Source organism: Nannospalax galili, unplaced genomic scaffold (genome assembly GCF_000622305.1).
Source record: "Nannospalax galili isolate Female #2095 unplaced genomic scaffold, S.galili_v1.0 scaffold1255, whole genome shotgun sequence".
NCBI lineage: Eukaryota > Metazoa > Chordata > Mammalia > Rodentia > Spalacidae > Nannospalax > Nannospalax galili.
In genome coordinates, this window is record NW_008336359.1 from 39,462 (window position 1) to 59,344 (window position 19,883).

Genomic DNA, 19,883 nt, shown 5'->3' on the forward strand with positions numbered 1-19,883 from the left:
TGCGAAGGGCATCTGGTATTGTCCTTCTGCCACTGTCTTAAAAGGGATTCTGAGAGGATTTTCTTTCCCTTGTTCCTCCAGCCCTCTACTTGCATTACTGGTCTAAGTAGATACTCACCAGCTGGCCATGTCCATCATTTCGGCCAGGTCTGAGAATTCCTGCTTGTACTTAGAGCCCGTGGCGCTGCGGACACAAACAGTCATTAGCACACAACCCTATTGTAACAAACCGCGCTTTAAAATGTAAAGCGTGGGACTTTTTCCTCGCATCCTCCAGAAGTCGCTTTCTCCTGCGCAGTCTGGATTAATCATGAGAGAGCTCGTCAACATTCCACTGGTACAGATTCTCACCCTGGTTGCCTTCAGCGGGACCGAGAAACTTCCAAAAGGTTAGTCTGGGCAATCTTGTCTCCTTGTCGCCTTGTCACAGTCCTGAAGTGTGTGTGAACTTCATGGTGAATGATTCATAATGTCGTGGGTCTGGGTCATATAGCGGTGGAATGTATGGAAGAGGAAACTACGTAAGTAAATTAGACTTTCCCTCCTAAGTTTTGTGATGGAAGTTTAGCCACACAATGTTCACAGAGTCCTCCCTTCTAGGGAAGTGCTACCAGGTAGACTGCAAGCTATCAAAGGCTGCTTGGTTTCTGTGTATGTCAAACTTTGGGGTGGTCTAAATGGATGAGGAGAGCAAACGGTCCATACTGGGTTCGCCAGACGTATAATCTGCTCCATTTCCAGATAGCTAGTGTGTTCTGCTCCTGAACCAAAGTCATTTCTATTTTCAGTTTTCCTTTTTACCTAACTCCTAATGAGTGTTTTATTGGCTAGAAGTCAGACTTGCAGAAAGGTCCACGTAAAGGTGCCTATAGAAATGAAACCTGGAAACAAGAGGTTCCCGGTAGCTTTGTTACTGGAGTCATGATTTGACTTGGCAAGAGACTGCAAACATTTTTTTTCAGAGCCTTTGGAATGTACCGGAAATAACACCACCTCAGAGGAAAGGAAAGCAACTTAAGAAACTGACAAACACCTGTTGCAGTAGCAAGAATGTCCACAGTGACATGGTTTCTGGCCAGTGTCTTATGAAACTAGAGTATTGCAAGTCTGAAGAGTGGAAAGCATGTGATTTGTAAAGGGACCGAGGGTTTCATTGAAATCTTTTCAAAACATACAAAAACAGATTGAATATTTATCAATTGAATAGTTGTATGTTAATGTGTTACAATGGAGTTGAGAAGGCTTCTGTGTTTTAGGACATAGTCAAATGCATTATATTGCTTTAACAGAGTATTGAAAAAGTTTGTATTGTGTAATCAGTGAGAGAAGTATCTGTATGTAGATAAGAAACATATCTTTAGATTTTGTGGTTCACCAACAATTCTGAAGCCACAAGGTCAAGATTCCCATGTAAATAACAGACAGCTCTTTTTCCCAAACAACCTGATTATATACATTTATCAACTTATTTACTTGCTTGTTTTTCCATTTTATTGGATAAAGTTGTATCTTCAAAGTAAGAAGTTCACATTTCAATGATACTTTAAGGTAATTTTAGATTAAAAAAAAGAATCTAAAGACTTTAAAATAGCTAATAGCTAATAGTAGTCAGAAGGACTTAACATTGGCTTTGGTTATTTTAATACTTCCTGATCAGACAACGGATGTCCGGTAGTACAGCACCTGGATGTTTGGACCTATGGTCTGTAATAGGTGTCATTTGTTTGATTCTATACCAAGAAGTTGCATCAAAGTTACCAGGCTAAATACTAAAATTTACTAAAATCCAGATTGCTAAGAGCAGGACAATTGATTTCAAAGATCTAAATCATAATTTGATGTACAAAACAATACCAACAAAAACTCCACCAAACATCTCTGTATCTATATTCTAATTTATATTCAGAAAAGAAATAATTTTCAGTTCTCAACCACCATCTCTCTAAACAAACTTCAAAATGTCATGGCATAAAGTGGCAATACCAAATGGCTTGGCTTTTCAACAAAGCAATCAGATTGCCAATTTAACTTTGTTTTTTATAATTTATTTACTATTTCAAAAATTAAAATAATGTTTGCCTGAGCCTACTCTGTTTATTGTAAAATTTAAATTTGCATGCCTTTAACATCAGCCTTACCCCAAGACACCACACCGAGGTGATTAAACATCCATTCAATATACAAGGAGAATTCCGAACGTGAATAACATCATGAAAAACACAATAATGCATTACACAATAAATCAACATGTTCAAAGTAGTGGACATATTTAAAATGGATGTCTCTAAAAGAAGAGCAATTAAGGCTTTGAAGAGTAGTAAGAGCATTCTGTTCTAACTCTCCGCACACTGTTTTCTTTATAAAATTAATATCCAGATTTGTAGACTTAATAGCTTATTATTTTAGTTTTGAATTACATGGCATTCCTAGTATTTCCAAGACAAAAAGAATGGTCGTTGGCTTTCTAGATCATTTTAAGTAGTGAGATTTTCAGTGAGCTCAATTTCCTCACCGCAAGTAGGAAAATTTTACAAATTGTCATATATGAAAGTAGACATTTTACTGAAAATGGTCCCTAACTCCATATTTCTAGGGCCCTTGCTGATTTACCGGGTTGTACTAAGCATATGCTGTGGTGCTAAATCCTTCTGGGTAGAGGAGTTTGCATAGGCAGCATAGGATTAATTTACTATGCTCCAAAATTTCTTCATAAAACTCCACTTTCAAAATTAACTCATTTACTACCAAGCCCAGAGGTTTTAAACTCTAAATGATTTCTCTTTAGATTAAACTAGAATAACTTCATCTTTTAAAACGTATGCATACAGGGATAGGATTCACAGATTAGACATACGGGTGAGTCAATACAAACACAGCTGTCATTGACCTTCAGGACAGCCAGTCCAGGGTGAATGGTTCATACTGGCATACATTGTCAGAGTTGCTTGTTGTGTGTTTGGAGCAACACAGTTGCTTTAAATATTATTGACCTTACAGAAAGAAAGAAAGAATTGACATATCAAAATTTCTTGATGTCTCTAAAGGCCTTGAGGTCCTTGGAAGGAGGGGCAGTAAGGGAAGGGTGTCAGGGACCTCAGCAGGCTGGTCCATTCAGGAGGATGACGGGAGTATACTAGCCCAGTAGAGGACCAAGGTGAGAGTGTAGACAACAGCTCAGTGTATCTAGCAAGGCTATGTGAACCTAGGGGAATAAGGGCAGGTGTTCGGATTAATTCAGGATTGGTGTTTTCCAGGATCCATACAGCTTAGAGGGTAAAGAATCTGGGGTTATATGGCAAAATATCAGGAGACAGAGGTTGGACAATGAAGAAAGTGGAACAAAGATATTGAAGTCCTGGGAAGAATGTTGAGATTAAATTTTTATTCCTGGTCCCCAGCCTCTTTCTGCATGTCTTTGTGAAAGCAGTTGTAATACCTCAGTTTCTTCATAAAATGAAGAAGTACCTGCCATAATCCAGCTTTATGCTAAGGATTGTCTGTGATTGCTTTGATGGTAACACGTAGCATGTTTTACACAACTCCTTACACATCTATGGCTCAAACCCAAAGCAACATTCCCAAGAGATATAAACTCAGAAAGTCTGGTAGGCTGAACAGAACTCCTATGCAGTGCCATCCTACAGGGAGTGATCAAGAGTGCACCGTGCTGCAAGGGAATTAATGACCTAGCATTAATAAATGGTTATATTATTATTAATGGATCTCAAAATTTGCAAGGAAACCATAACAGAAATTTCCACTGCATTATAAGTAAATGTGCCAGTTAATAAGATAGTCAAATAATTTAACTCAATACCTGTTATTCTCTTTGGAGAATTTGAAATTTTTTCTAATATCAAAGTGCTTTCTGGTACTAAAAATTACTGTATTTATAATATTAAAAACAATAGAATATTTTCAAGGTCTCTGCTCTAATTTTTTTAAGAAACAAAAGTAGTAGATGCATCTTTTTTTCTTTGCATTTGGTCATGTTTATCTGTGATGGTTCTACCAGAAGTTGGTATTCAGTGCCATGTCCTAGTGCCCAGGAAACACAAAGGGAGGTTACAGCATGTCCTACCCACCAATAGCCAGTTTTCAAGCTCAGTTCTCTTTGGATCTAGAAAACACTGCATTCATCTTCATGTGTTTGTTGATCATGTAGTTCTTGGAGTGAAAAAAGAAACAGTGCTCCAGTTCAAACAGGCTCTGGCTGAGATGAAAGTCGGGTAACAGAATGAAAGTAAACAAGAAACAGCCTGCTGGATCACCCACATCCTTAAATGCAACTATGCGATCATGTCAGCAAAACTTGCAAAGTAAATTTGGATGATTTGGGAAGATGGGCAAAATAGATCTCAAGAATTATATTCTGTTCCTAGAAATTAATACTGATGGAAGTCTTCCATTCCTCTCTGTGTGTAACCATGGCTAGAAGACACAAGACATCTTAGAGATAAAAGATAGGAACTTTATTTTTAATTTTTCATCTTTGCATGTGTGCGTGCACAGGGTGCATTTTCGTATATGTGAGTGCAGGTGTGTGCAAGCCACGGCATATGTGTGATCAGAGCACAATCTTGGCTATCAGTCTTTGCCTTCTATTTGGTTTGAAACAAGGTCTCTTGCTTGCTTCTGTATGATGCAGGCTCACTGGCCTGCGAGCTTCCAGGGAGTCTTCCACCTCCACCTTCCACCTTGCCATGAGTACACTGGGATTACAGATGCACATGCTACAACATCCAGCTTTATATGGGGCTGGAGAGATGGCTCAGTGGTTAAGAGCACTGGATGTTCTTGCGGAAGACCCGGGTTTGAATCCCAGCATCCATATGGCAGCTAACAACCATGCGTAACTCCAGCTCCAGGGGTGCCCATGGAGGCATGGGCACTGCACAAGACCAGATGGGTGCATTTACATACATGCAGACATAACACTCATATACATAAAAATTAAAAAAATTAAAAAAAATAAATAAGACAGTGTAAAAAATGTATGATGACAAGGATGTAGAGCATTCTTGAACAACTTTAGATGCTGATATTACTAAAACCAGAACCAAATTTCACTCAATTGTCACAACTCTGAACGCCATAGGAGGTATTAACAATAAAGTTCTTAGCAACATCTCATGTATTTATTCATATGGATTTTATACTTCTTTTGTCTTAACTAATCTCCATAGAGTTTGGGTCACTATTCATGGTAAGACCTCTGTCATTCCTCAGTGTGTGAGCTGAGTGGAAGAAACTAATGAATAAAGTTTATTCTTAATAAAAATAACATGATATTTAAGATTCATTTTGAAAAGACAAAATATAAAATTTTAAAAAAGCTCGTCCACTTCTAGGACTCTTCCTCTTTTTTCTATGTAGCTTTAAAATGTGATAGCGCATAGTGCAGCTGATATGATTTTGCTTCCCACCATTTTTCCTTTTCGCTAAAGCCTGAGCATATTCTTTATTAATAATACTCTTCAAGGGGCTGGAGAGATGGCTCAGCGGTTAAAAGCACTGACTGCCCTTGCAGAGGACCCGGGTTCGATTCCCAGCACCCACATGGCGGCTATGAACCGTCCTTAACTCCAGTTGCAGGGGAATCCGACACTCTCTTCTGACCTCTGCGGCATTGCATGACCCGGGTGCACTCACACACATGCAGGCAATACACTTATACACATAAAATAAAAACATTAAATAAAAATATATTTAAAATGTATTTGCAATATTTGCATGTTGTCCTGTATAGTAAACAGTGTGCTGGTATATACTTAATACTTTCCTTCCTGTAAAAAACAATTTTGATTTGTTTTCCCTCTTGAACTTCCATAGTATAAAAATTCTAACCCACAGCCAGCTTCAAACTACCAGCACTGAAGACAGAGTTAGGAAATAACTGGTACAGCATCACCCTTTGATACCATTCCACCATGCAAATACATTACACAAAAATAACCCCAAGAACTTAGATAATAGTAAGTGTAGTTAAAAAACAATTGATGGATTTGTGTGTGTGTGTGTGTGTGTGCATGTGTGTGTACAAGTGTGCTTATATGTGTGTGCAGGTCATATGGTGACTTTGGACATCTTGTTCTGTTGCTCTGCACCTTATTCTCACTGAACATGAAGCTCACCAATGCAGCTAGACTGGCTGGCCAGCGAGCCCCACAAAGTCCCATTTCTACCTCCGCAGCCCCAGGATGGCAGGCGTACACGCGTCTATCCATTGTTTTTACATGGATTCTGGGGGATTGAACTCAATTCCTCATGCTTACACAGCAAGACTTTTATTAAGTAAACCATCTCCCCAGTTTGGAAGTGATTGATTGTAAGCATTGTCGGTATTAAGCACAAATATAATTTACTTAACTATAAATGTATACAATTTAGTTTACCAATAATGGCTATGCTTAACAATTTTCTCACAACAAAAATGAGCAGGTTCTTGCAAGCTAGAACAAACCAGCTCCGGCAAACCATACTAGGAAGACAAAATGACTCATGCCTTTTATTTACCTCATCTATTTGTGCTGTGAATGTCATCTAATGTACATTTCTATGTGTGAGATTTTTTAATAATAGATTCTAAGATATCAATAACTTTTTAAATAAATTTTTTATGGGGCTAGAGAGATGGCTCAGAGGTTGAGTACCTGCTGTCTTCTGGAGGACCTAATTTCTCTTCCCAGCACTTACATAGGCAGCTCACAACTGCCAGTAACTCCAGCTCCAGGAGACATGACACCTTCTTCTGGCCTCCTTGGATACCCCCAAACAGATGGCATACACACGTATAAATAAAAATGTGTCTTTTAAAACTTTATTATTTGTTCGTGTGTGTATGTCTGTGAGTATATGTGCACATGTCTGTGTACATATGCATGACTGTGTTTGTGTGTATGTGTGTGTATGACTGTGATGACTGTGTGTGTATGACTGTATTTGACTGTGTTTGTGTGTCTGTATATCTTGTATGACTATGTATGTATGACTGTATGGCTGTGTGTATATGACTGTATTTGACTGTGTTTGTGTGTATGTGTGTGTATGACTGTATTTGACTGTGTGTATGTGTGTTTATGACTATATTTGACTGTGTTTGTATGTATGTGTATGATTATGCATGACTGCGTTTGTGTATATGTGTATCTTGTATGACTGTGTACGTATGACTGTATGACTGTGTGCATATGTGTGTATGACACTGTGTGTATGTGTATATGACTGTGTATGACTGTGTTTGTGCATATGTGTTGTGAGGGTGTGTCAATGTGCTGATTTCTTATTCCTCACTGTATCGACTGAGAAAAATCTCTTATGTTAAAAATACTACCACATTCTTGTAATACTAACAGCTTTTTGGGTGGTATGTGTGTATGTGTGTGTGGGTGCATATGCACACATGTGTGTATGCATGTATGTTCACATGAGAGTGTGCTCAGGCTGTAGGAGGACACCTGGTATCCTCTATCATGCTCCACCTTATTCCCTTGGGACAGGGTTTCTCACTGAACATGGAGCTATGCTAGCAGCCAGCAAGTCTGAGGGATTCCCCTGTCTCTGCCTTCCACAGCACTGGTGTTATAGGCCTGGGTGGCCACAGCCTGCCTTTTTAGTGGGTGCTGGGGATTTGAAATCAGGTCCACTGAGCCATCTCTCCAGCCCCCTAACAACTTAAAATATATATTTAACTTATTATATTTTTATTTTATGTGTATGAGTGTATGTCTGCATTGTGCACATATTGTGCAATGCCTACAGAGTCAGAAGAGGGTGTTGGATTCCCCTAGAACTGGAGTTACAGATGGTTGTTAGCCACCATGTGGGTTCTGGGATTTGAACACGGATAGAAGAGTAGCCAGTGCTCTTAACCACTCAGCCATCTCTCCAGCCCCAGTATTTTGTTATTTCTGCTGAATAATATCAGGTCAGTCTAATTAGTATTTCCATTAAAGTAATTGTTTCCCTTCTAGTAGGGTTTAACCAGTTCAACTTGGAATGGATTTGGTTCTTGTTAAGAGTATTTTGGCAGCTGGTGGTAGTTTCAGCCTGAATATTCATGGGCTTATTTTCCTTCAAATTTGGAAAGTTATTGCCTATTCATTCCTCTGTACCACACTCTTCGGTCATTACCTTCTTTTGTCTGGAGATTTTACTTGTTGCCTGCCACCCTGTACCCTACATCTCTTGACTATTCTTTAATAATGTACTTTTCTTTTCTTTTTCTTCTTTATATTGCTTTCTGAATATTTTAATGATTATTTTATTGAAAAGCTGTAGAAAGGGGGACATCGGTACATTTATATATGACATCATAATATAGGCAATGGTTATATGTATATAATTTTACTTAAAGAATTTATTTTTATTTCAACAAAGTCAATATTTTCCTTATTACCTTTGAATAGCTTCAGTAATACGGTTTTTAATTTAAACTGTACATCAGTCTCTGTGTTCTATGACACTAGAGGGGTTTAAGACATATTCCTTAACCCTAAGATCAAGGTTTTAATCATTGAGTGTGGAACAAAAGCATTTTAGTGGAACAAAGACCATCTTAATAGAGTCTGTGTGATAAATGCTACAGGAGTAATGTATGCAGTGTCGTTTAAGGTGAAGGGAAAGGGCACATGGCTCTGTCTACAAGTCAGGGAGCATGGGAGGAGGTGATGTTCAAACAGAAACTTAAAAGCTTAGTGAGGGAAATCTGAGCCAGTAAAACTTTCCTTCGTTTTCCTCTCATTAGCTGAAATGAACTCCTTTGACTTCACTGAGAAAATAAGGCTTGTTCAGCAAGTGAGTATATCTTAAGTGGAAAGCTAACAGACCAGTTTGCTGTAGTTGCTTTGCAAGTCTGTCACCAATGACCTCATCTAAAATATTATTCATTGGGCTGGAGAGATGGCTCAGTGGCTAAGAGCACTGACTGCTCTTGCTGAGGACCTGGGTTCGATTCCCAGCACCCACATGGCAGCTACAAACCATTCTTAACTCCAGTTCCAGGGGAATCCGAAGCCCTCTTCTGACCTCCGCGGCATTGCACGACACAGGTGCACTCACATACATGCAGGCAATACACAAATATACATAAAATAAAAATAATAAAATATTTTTAAAAATATTATTCATGCTATTTATTTAACCAGCCAGGTTATAATTTGTTGTTCAGATGCATGTATTTTTGGAACATATGGGGACACTATTCATAATTATATAGGAGTAGTTGATCATTTAATGTGTCTATCATCTCTCATCATCTAGATATCAGAGATATGCTTCATAAATTTTCTTTCTATGTGTTTTAAAATTTTATCTTTTGCTTCTCACAATATTTATACATGATTATGATTATGAGACATTGTGTGTGGGTTTTGATTCATGTACACATTAAGTGGTAATCATGGTTATTAAAGCATCCATCGCCTTAACATTTTATCATTTCTTTATGTGAGTACATTCAAATTTCTATTTTGAAACAGACAATGCGTCAGTGTTAATTATGCCCACCTTGCTTTGCCATTGAATGCCAGAATTTATTCCTGTTGTCCAACAATACCATACTAGCCATTTTGATCAGCCTCCTCCCCTCCCTCTTGTCTCCAATATCTCTGGTAACTGCCATTCTTCCGTGAGATTGAGGTTTTAGGTTCTAGTTATGAGTAAGATGATACAATATTTGCCTTTCTGGGCTTGATGTTATTTAATGTAATAGTCTTTACATCATCCAGATTTTCAGCCCCTCTCCCTTTGCTCTTCTGTTGTATAAATAAAATGAAACAGCTTTATGGAAATATAATTCACTCGTCAAATATTTCCCATGAATTGTGCGCGCAGTTGCCTCCGTGATCAGTTTCAGAACATTTCCATTACACGGTTTTAACTAGAACCCTACTGATCCCAGTTTCGATTCCTCTACTTCCTGCCTCCCACACAGTCCTAGACCATCAGTATAGCTTCTCTCCATGGAACTGCAAATTGTAATAAACATCTACTATAAACAGAACCGTGTAATATGGGCCTTTGTGTGCTTCTTTTATTTATTGTTTCCACATCATAGAATATAACGCTTCATTTGTTTTCATTGTCAAATAATATTCAGTTGTACATGCGCATTAAATTTTGTTTATGCGTCTGTTGGTGGACATTTAGGTTGCTCCCATTCTCCGGTTATTGTAAATGGCGCTGCCGTGAATACAGAGGTGTAAACATATATTTGAATCTCAACTTTCACTTCTTTTGAAAATGACCTAGAAGTAGAATTGTTGATCTTAATTCTGTTTTCTTTTTGAGGCATCCCCAGAATTTTCTCCACAGTGTCTACCATTTAATTCTTACCCACAATGCACAGGGGTCTAATCAATCAACATCTTTGCTAACTTTTGTTCTTTCGTTTTCTTTATGGTCATCCCAGCGAGTGTAGTTTTGGTTTCTATTTCATTTCTTTTATGTCTATGTGGTGTATGTGCATGTTTGAATGCCAGAGGTAGAGCTGACATCAAGTGTCATCCTTGATCACTTTCCACTTTACTGACACAGGATCCCTTGCCAATTCAGCTACCATAGCTAGCAGCTCACCCAAGGAATGCCCCAAGGAATCTATTTTTTAGAAAATATTTATTTATTTATTTATTTATTTATTTATTTATTTATTTATTTATTTATTTATATGTGTATAAGTGTATTGCCTGCATGTATGTGAGTGCACCCGTGCCGTGCAATGCCACGGAGCTCAGAAGAGGGCTTTGGATTCCCCTGAAACTGGAGTTAAGACAGTTCATAGCCGCCATGTGGGTGCTGGGAATTGAACCCGGGTCCTCTGCAAGAGCAGTCAATGCTCTCAACCACTGAGCCATCTCTCCGGCCCCAGGAATCCCTTTTTTATACTTTCGAAGCACTGGGAATATAGGCAGACCATCCAATGCCCATCAGAGTTGTGCATTTTTAAAGTTTTTATCTATATGGGGGCTGGAGAGAAGGCTCAGGAGTTAAGAACACTCGTTCTTGCAGAAGACCCGGGTTCAAATCCCAGCACCCACATGGCAGCTAACAACTGTCCATAATGCCATTCCCAGAGATTCCGACAGCCTCTTCTGCCCTCTGTGGACATTGCATGACACGGGTGCACTTACCTACATCCAGGTAATATATGCATACACATAAAAAATAAAAAATAATTTTATATGAATATTTTACCTGTAAGTGCACTACATGGGTACAATGCCTATGGAGACTATGCTGGATAGCTTTAGTGTCAACTTAACACACCTGGGTTGAGGGAGCCTCAATCGGGGAATTGCCTCTATTGGACTGGCCTGTGGCCATGTCCGAAGGGCATCTTCTTGATGAGTGATGTGGGAGGGCCCAGCCCACTGTGGGTGGTGCCACTCTTGGGCAGGTGGGCCTGTGTTGCATAAGAAAGCAGGCTGAGCAGGGGCCAGGAGAGCAAGCCTGTAAGCAGCGTTCCTCCATGGCCTGTGCTCCAGCTCCTGCCTCCAGGTTCCTGCCCTGAGTTCCTACCTTGGGCTCCCTGATGAACTGCATGCGACCTGGGAGATGTAAGACAAATAAACCCTTTCCTCCCCAAGTTGGTACTGGTCAGAGTGTTTTGTCACAGCAATGAAGAACAAACTAAGACAGAGACCAAAAAGAGGGCATCAGATTCCCTGGAACTGAAGTTACAGGTGATTGTTAGTGGCCATGTGGGCACTGGAAACAGAGCCCAGGTCTTCTCCAAGAACAGCCAGTGCTCTTAACTGCTGAGCCATTTCTCCAGCCCCCAATCAGAGGTGTTTTGTTTTGTTGTTTTTCTTTTCTTTTTCTTTCTTTTTTTGACACAGGGTCTCCATGTAGCCTCAGCTGGTCTGGAATTTACTATGTAGACTGTACTGGCCTCCATTTCACAGAGACCACCTCTTGAGGGCTGGGATTTAAAGGTGTGCACCACCACACCCGACCCCACTGGAGTTTTTAATAGGAGTATGTGATGGCTTCTGGCTGTCAAATAGCCAGTTAGTAAACAGCATTCTGGAAAGTTCTTTCTTGTTTCTGCTCTCTATTCAGCTCCTGTTATCACCACACCTCTTGAAACTGTGGACGCCTTAGTTGAAGAAGTGGCTACTTTCATGTGTGCAGTGGAGTCCTACCCTCAGCCTGAGATTTCTTGGACCAGAAATAAAATTCTCATTAAGTAAGTATTTTGTCTCATTCTGGTAAGGGTGTTTTACTGTTTCTCTTTGATAGAAATACAACTGCAGCTTTTGCTGGCGCTAAAGTTCACTTTCTTGAACATTTTGCTCATTCATTAAGATGTGAAGTTCAGGGCATTTAAGAGCTTCCCAAGGCAAAACAGTGATGTGTCTGACATGGGACTTCAGGGAACTTCCAGCTTAGAGCCAGAAGCATCACAGTAATTAGGAAGTGCTTTGAAACGCTAACTCTGCAGGCGTTATATTCCAGGATGCACAGAGGCGCTAGGAGCTGCCAGCCTCACCCACTCCATGTCTAGAATCCTCAAAATGTGAAGTCTGTTGCCTAGGAATATGACTTCCAAGTCACTATCATCTTTTTCTTTCGAAATGAGAAATTCTCAAACAGATGAAATTCCCATTTGGCAGATAATGGCTCTGCTCTTCTTTCCTCTTTAAAATAGTTATCTGATCAAAAAAATGCTCTGTAAAAAAATCTAAAACAAAGTAAGCTGTGGGCTTTCCAGCAGGCCATGCAGCTTACACTAAGGCTAAATGCTCTTTGTACATGTGCTAATGTGACAAAAGCCTGAGTAGCTTATAAACAACAGAAAATTATTTTTCACTGGCCCCTGGGCTGAGAAGTCCAGAGTTCAGGGAGCCAGCAGATTCAGTGCCTGGTTAGGGCCTGCTTCTTGGTTCAGAGATGGCCATTCTTCCCACTAGGTCCTCCTGTGAGGGAAGGGCAGAAGAAGCTCTCTGGAGTTTCTTTTATAAGGGCACTAATCCTACTCCTAAGGGTTCCATTCTCATTACCTAACCACCTTGCAAAGGCCCGATCTCTAAATGCTATCACATTTGACACTCAATTTCAACACATGAATTAGGGGGAAGTGAGAACACTCTGTTCTTAGCAAGTGTTTGAACTGGTATCCATAGATTATGGTTGGTGAACTTGGATGGGAGAGAGGACATGTTTATTGTCACTAACCTCTAACTGAAATGCAGTGTTTCTTTCTATGACATAGGCCTGGAGTGGGAGATGCCCTGTGTTGTGGGGAATCACCTCGTGTTGTAGCCTTCATGTTCTTTCCCAGGCAAGCTATCCCAGAAGCTCTAGAACATAACAACTCATAGACCAAATACAGACACTGAAAATTTTTTTAGCTTATTTTGCAATTTGGATAAATTAAGAATTTTTTTTTCTAAATCATCAAACCTGAGTTTCAGCTTTTCCTAACAGCATTTCTTCAAATTATCTTTTCCCTCTTGAAGTTTACCTCAAGTATCCAACAACCACTGTGTCTAGAAATTTCCTTGGCTAAATGTGAGTCCATTATTTATAAGAGTCATCTTCTGCAGACATGTGAGGTGTCATCTAGCCGAGCTCTCTGCCACTGTGTGGCAAGGATTTCCTTTCCTTGATATTCTCGTGATGTCCCATGTTTCTTCTTGGCCTCTGCCTGCAGAGCCTTCAACATCCATATTTCTTCTCTTTTTTAATATTTTATTTATTTTATGTGCATGAGTGTATTGCCTGCATGTATGTAAGTGCACCTGTGTCATGCAATGCCTGTGGAGGTCAGAAGAGGGCTTTGGATCCCCTGGAACTAGAGTTACAGGTGGTTGTTAGCCACCATAGGTGCTGGGAACTAATCCCAGGTCTTCTGTGAAAGCAGCCAGCACTCTTAACTGCTGAGCCATCTCTCCAGCCCGACAGCATCCATATTTCTATCAACAGTCCCTTCAAGTCCACAGTCAGCCTGCGATAATTTAGGTGTGCTGTAAGACAATTTAGAGTTTTCTCACCACTCTTCTTTCTGAGTCTTCAATAACTATCATTGGTGCACATGTTTCTGCTGACAGCCTCTTTAAGAAATCAAGGCTATCTTTTCATCATGCTCCTCAAAATGCTGCCGGTGTAATCCATTTCCCAACTAGAAAGCCACATCTCCATTTTTTTGGTATTTGTTGCAACACCATGCTAAGCAGGCACCAAAGGTTATGTTCATCTCCTATTGTGACTATAACAAATTGTCCCAAATTTAGTGACTTAAAACAGCACAAACTTATTAACTCATAGTTCCAGAGGCCATGACTCTATGGCAGTCTCACTGAGCTAAAACTGAAATGTAGGCAGTTGAACTCCCTCTGAAGGCTCAGGAGCAGAATTAGATTTCTTGCTTTTTTGGAGTCCAAATGCCACCTATGTCCCCTGGCCCGCTCCTCTATTTATAATGCTAGTCTTATATGACTCTGACCTCTGCCTGCACATCAGGCCTCTTTCTCTGACTCTTCCACCTTTAAAGGATAGTCGTTATTACCTTGACCCAAGTGGATAATCCATTTTAAGATTCTTAATATGCCCAAATACCACCTTCCATGGTTGTGATGATTAGGACATGGGTCGTGAGTCATTTTGTGTGCCACACACTTGGCATTGAGTGTTTTTTATAGAAAACAAACAATCAGAAAACCTAACACAAAACAACTTATTTTTACGTTGTTACGTTGATGATTTTTCTCAAATTTCTTTCTGTTGCCCTAACTCCCTTCTCAATGGACAATTTGCATGTGTGTGTGTGTGTGTGTGTGTGTGTGTGTGTGTGTGTATAATGCTTTTACAGTTTAAAGCTCTTTTATTTCCTTATACATCTTAAGCCAGAGGCAGTTAAATGCCTGGTGCATGTTAGAGAATCACATGTTCTTTGTTCGTAAAAGCAGAAGTCTTAGGGTTCTGTAAGGGAAATGAAAGCGGAAGCTGAAGATGAAGGAGAGGCTGGAGAGACAGCACAGCCATTAAGGGCTCAGGCTCACAACCCAAAAGACAAAAGTAATGATAGGTATGATCAAAGCACATTAATTCGCGTTTGGTACTGTCATGACGAAAACCCTTATTTTGCACAATGAACACATGCCCACAAAGCATGGCTGCAACTTACAAACACAAAGGCAATTGATGTCCATTCTATTTAAGGCAGAAATGTACTTTAATCATTAATGCCTTTTAAAGTAAGATTCTATCATGTTTTATTAAGTTAATTATAAACTCAGCTCTTTTCATTCCTTAAAACATACTGCAATATTCTTGGGTATTAAACTACATTAGAATAAAAGTACTTATTTAATCAATAAATATGAAATTAAATACTGTTGACTTCTATAAATGGTTCTTTCTGCTCATTACATTTAAAAATATTTTATTATTTTTATTTTATGTTATGAGTGTAATGCCTGCATGTAGGTGGGTGCACCTGTGTCATGCAATGCCTGCAAAGGTCAGAAGAGGGTGTCAGGTCCCCTGGAACTGGAGTTATACTTATTAGCCATCATGTGGGCGCTGGGAATCAAACTGGGGTCCTCTGAAAGAACAACCAGTGCTCTTAACTACTGAGCCATCTCTCCAGCCCCTGCTTATTACATTTATATGTGTGCACGTTCATTTTTCAGCTATCTGTTCCTTGTGGGAGAAGACTCATGGATCCTGGGTTGTGGGGACACTTTAGTTAGTAAATGACTTACTTTGCACGACACTTGAATTCAATCCTCAGAACCCACATTTTTAAAAAGTTGGCACTGAGCCAGATATGGTAGCTTATGCCTTTAGTCCCAGCACTCAGGAGGTAGAGGCAGGAGGATTTCAGTGAGTTCAAGGCCAGCTTGGCCTACACAGCAAGTTCCAGGCCAGCGGGGGCTGCAGGGGGACTCTGTCTCAAAAAGACTAAATAAATAAATATATAAATAAATAAAAGTTTGCACTGTGTGATTGTAATCCCAGCACTGGGAAGGCAGACAGGCAGATCCCTACTTAATCAGTCCCATCTAATTTTCAAGTTCATGCCAGTGAGAAACCCTATCTCAAAAAAAAAAAAAAATGTAAATGACACCCAAGGAACAGCACCGAATGTTGCACTCCAGCCAGCCTCCACACATACATGTGTACATGTGCTCACACACCAACATACACATGTGTACCTGCACACACATGAACACACATGCACATATACTTTACTGAGCAAATGTTACACTTGTTCTTAGCAATGTACATCACTTTGTAGATATGCTTTGCAGACTCAGTGGTGGTTTGATTGTGGAGCCCACTAGAGGTTAGGACACAAAGTAGCTTTATTTTACTGTACCAAGTAAGGCGTTCTTCAGAAGGCGCTCAAATTTCCTTTCGCCATTACTACTTCCTCACTGACTAGTCATCCACTAATGAAAGGCAAATGTGTGTGTGTGTGTGTGTGTGTGTGTGTGTGTGTGTGTAGGTATAGGTGTTGGTATAGATGTAGGTGTAAATATATATCTGTATATATCTGCAGTGTCACAGATAGTGCACCAATCCTCCGTTTTGCTCTGTGACCTGCAGGCTCTTTGATACCCGCTACAGCATCCGAGAGAATGGTCAGCTCCTCACCATCCTGAGTGTGGAAGACAGTGACGATGGCATCTACTGCTGCATAGCCAACAACGGTGTGGGAGGAGCTGTGGAGAGTTGTGGCGCCCTGCAAGTGAAGATGAGTGAGTGTTTTGGAAAGACACTTATGATTTTAACAATGTTGCTTCAGCATAGTTTGAAACAACCAATAAATAGAGTGTTCCTTGTATCTAAAGATTCAGGGGTGAGACATATTCAAGTGCAAAATTCAGTCTCCACACCAACCAAAGCCATATCTCATTCCTATTGTGAACCACCACCCTAAGTCAATCCCTTAGAGGTGTATCTTCTTCCACTGTTTTTTTCTTCACACAGCTCTTTATTATATCTGGGAACTTCCTTCTGAAAACTTTATTGGGTATTCTAATATTTAGTTTTGATATTTTTGAGAGCTGTATAGCCCCAGTTAGTCTGGAAATCACTATGTAGACCAGGTGAATCTCTGATCTCACAGAGATTCACCTGCCTCTGCGTCCTGAGTTCTGGGATTAAAGACATGTGCCTCCACACCCAGCTGCATTCTATTATTTTAAGATTTATTTTTGTTTGTGTGTGTGTGTATGCCATGCGTGTGCAGGTGCCCATGGAGGCCAGAAGAAGGTGTTGTATCTGGACCTGGAATTACAAACGGTTGTCCTGCTATGGGTGCTGGAAACCAAACTAGGGTCCTCTGGAAAAAGCAGCTAGCACTCTTGACTGTTAAGTCATCTCTCCAGCCCCTTGTGCATTTTAAAAACAAAGTTCCATTAGAGTCAATCACCCTTTATTTTCCCTAGACCTACACATAGAAAATTACAAAACATTTTGTTTAAGGACATTACAAGAGATTTAACAAATAAAGAGATGTTCCATATACATAGACAAGAATTCCTAGTATATAAAGATAGCTCTTCCTCCTCCACTTCCTCCTCCTCCTCTTCCCCCTCTTCCTCTTTCTTTCCCTCCTCCTCCTCGTCTTCCTCCTCCTCCTCTTCTTCCTCCTCCTGCTCCTCTCCTTCTTCTCCTTCTTCTCCTTCTTCTATCTTTTTGAGACAGGGTCTCCCTGTATCCCCAGCTGGCTTGGAACTCACTATGGAGACCAGGCTGGCCTTGATCTCATAGAGATCTGCCTGATTTTGCCTCCCAGGTACTTGGACTAAAGGAGGGCTCCACCACATCTGACTAATTCTTTTAAAAGTATTTTTATTGAATCTCTGAGTATTTAACACAATGTATTTTGATCATATTTAGACCCTCCCCAACAACTGTATCCTCATCTTACTAGCCCACCAATTTCACATCCTCTATCATTTTTTAAAAGCCTATCGAGTCTAGTTTATATTCCCCAAATGTTCTTGGGTGTGGATTCATCCCCTGGAGCTGCATCAACCTACCTGGTATCATATCGATGATTCCCTTAAAGAAAACTGATTCAGGAGCTGGAGAGATGGCTCAGAAGTTCAGAGCTCCAGTTGCTCTTGCAGAGGACCCTGGGTTTGATTCCCAGCACCCACGCGGTAGCTAACAACTGTTCATAACTCCAGTTACAGGGGATCCAACACCATTTCATGACATGCGTGCACTTACATATATGCAGGCAACACACTCATACATATGACATAAAAATAATAAATAAGGAGTAAAAGAAAACTGACTCTCCCTTTCCCTGTAGTTATCAAATGCCAGTAGTTCCTCAGCTAGGGCTGGGGCTTCTTGCCTACCTCCCCCATCCATGCTGCATTTTTGTCTGGTTTGGGCTTTCATAGATCTTATGCATGTTGTCACAAGCACTGTGGATTCATGTGTGCACCTGTCCTGCTGGGTCTGAACATGGTTTCATGTGGTCATCACCACTTCTGGCTCTTACAGTCTTTCTACCTCCTCTTCATCAATGATTCCTGAGCCTTGGGAGGAGAATGTCAAACACCCTTTCTTGAATCTCTAACCTCTTTGCACACACTTCTACTCCCTTCGCTATATTTAAACTATTTTCCTCCAAGTGACGTTCTACTTAGTTGGAGGTTGTTCAGTTTCCCCCCTTCATGTTGGTACTAGATGCTCATCTCGTATCCCTCCTTGCCACTGTCAAACCATTATATTTGTATTTATTAAGCACTCATTCCTAGGCACTTCCTCATATGCATAGACTCTAATTCTGTTCTCATTTTCTTTCTGTTCTCTCTGCCATCATCTGAAAGGGTTTTAATAGCCATGCAATAGAACCATAAGCCACTTTGTCCTCACAAGTCCTCAGCCTGCAAAAACAAAAACAAAAACAAAAACATATCCAGTGTTATGTGCCTTAACTCTTTGCCAATCTATCCAATCAAAGACCTATAATGGGCCTTGTCACCCACTGGACATGGAATGAATTCAAGGTCCTCAGCTCCAATATGTCACTTTCTGATCATGGACGTCTTTCTCCAGTTTTATTGGATGTGGAAAACATTCCTGCACTCACCGCTTGCCTCCAAGGAAGAGACACAAATTCCTGGCTGGTCTCTTCCTCAGATAAGAACTGCATCTAAGTCTGTCTTAGTTACATGCTACCTCTACAGGCCACACCCACTTTGTGCGCTCCTGACTGCCCGCGCCCCCCCACCGTTTGCTTGCCCCTAGCTCCTCTTTGTTCTTTTCACAGACTCTCATTTAGTACTTTCTTTCCACCCAGCCTTAGTTCTCACTAACTACTTGGTGGTGTGTCCCCTACACTCTCACCAGCACTCTCAGACCCCATTGTGAACCCTGTGCTGCCCGTGTCTGCTGTGGACACTCTGTTGACTTGGCAATAATGCAGGCTTTCTTTTCTCTTCCATGACCCCACACTACTAATGGGAGACAATCACCCAATGTTGCCACCACGTTCAGACAAGTTGATAGAATCTATGTCTGTCTACCTGGCACCTCTTCAGTCTTTGTTTTTCTTCATTATGTCTTACCTTTTATTACTATCTTGCTGGAGGAAATCAAATATATATTTTTTTCAGAGTATGAATAGCTAAGATATTTTCTGAATCCTTACAGAGCTGAAAGTCTTCATTTTGCTTTTCTTGCTGGCTAAAATTTTTGCTGGTTGTAGCTAGAGTTTTAGAAGCCTTTTACCCTTAGCTTTCAATAGAAAATTATTGATTGATATATAGGATTCTATGTTGTAGACAAAAAGCCTTTTTTCTTTTTTATGAGTAAATCTGATATTTATGTTTTTAAATTTTCTAGTATTTTTCTTTTATTCATAGAGTTTATAAAATTGTGAAATTCACTGGAATTTGTGTTACTTTCCT

The 19,883-nt window shown here is 40.1% G+C and overlaps 1 protein-coding gene across 7 annotated transcripts in view; it reads left to right on the forward strand.

Moving 5' to 3' along the window:
* The first annotated feature begins 278 nt into the window (after nucleotides 1-278).
* The window catches only part of Musk (muscle associated receptor tyrosine kinase), a 113,096-nt gene continuing 93,491 nt past the window's right edge, over nucleotides 279-19,883 (forward strand). For 4 of the 7 annotated variants that reach the window (XM_008831108.1, XM_008831107.1, XM_008831109.1 and 1 more), the window contains exons 1-3: nucleotides 311-389; nucleotides 12,061-12,187; nucleotides 16,555-16,706. In XM_008831108.1, coding sequence (XP_008829330.1) covers nucleotides 311-389; nucleotides 12,061-12,187; nucleotides 16,555-16,706 — 358 coding nt within the window. Of the gene's footprint in view, nucleotides 390-12,060; nucleotides 12,188-16,554; nucleotides 16,707-19,883 lie in introns of all 7 variants that reach the window. The other 3 variants (XM_008831112.2, XM_008831110.2, XM_008831113.2) reach the window with 1 other exon arrangement.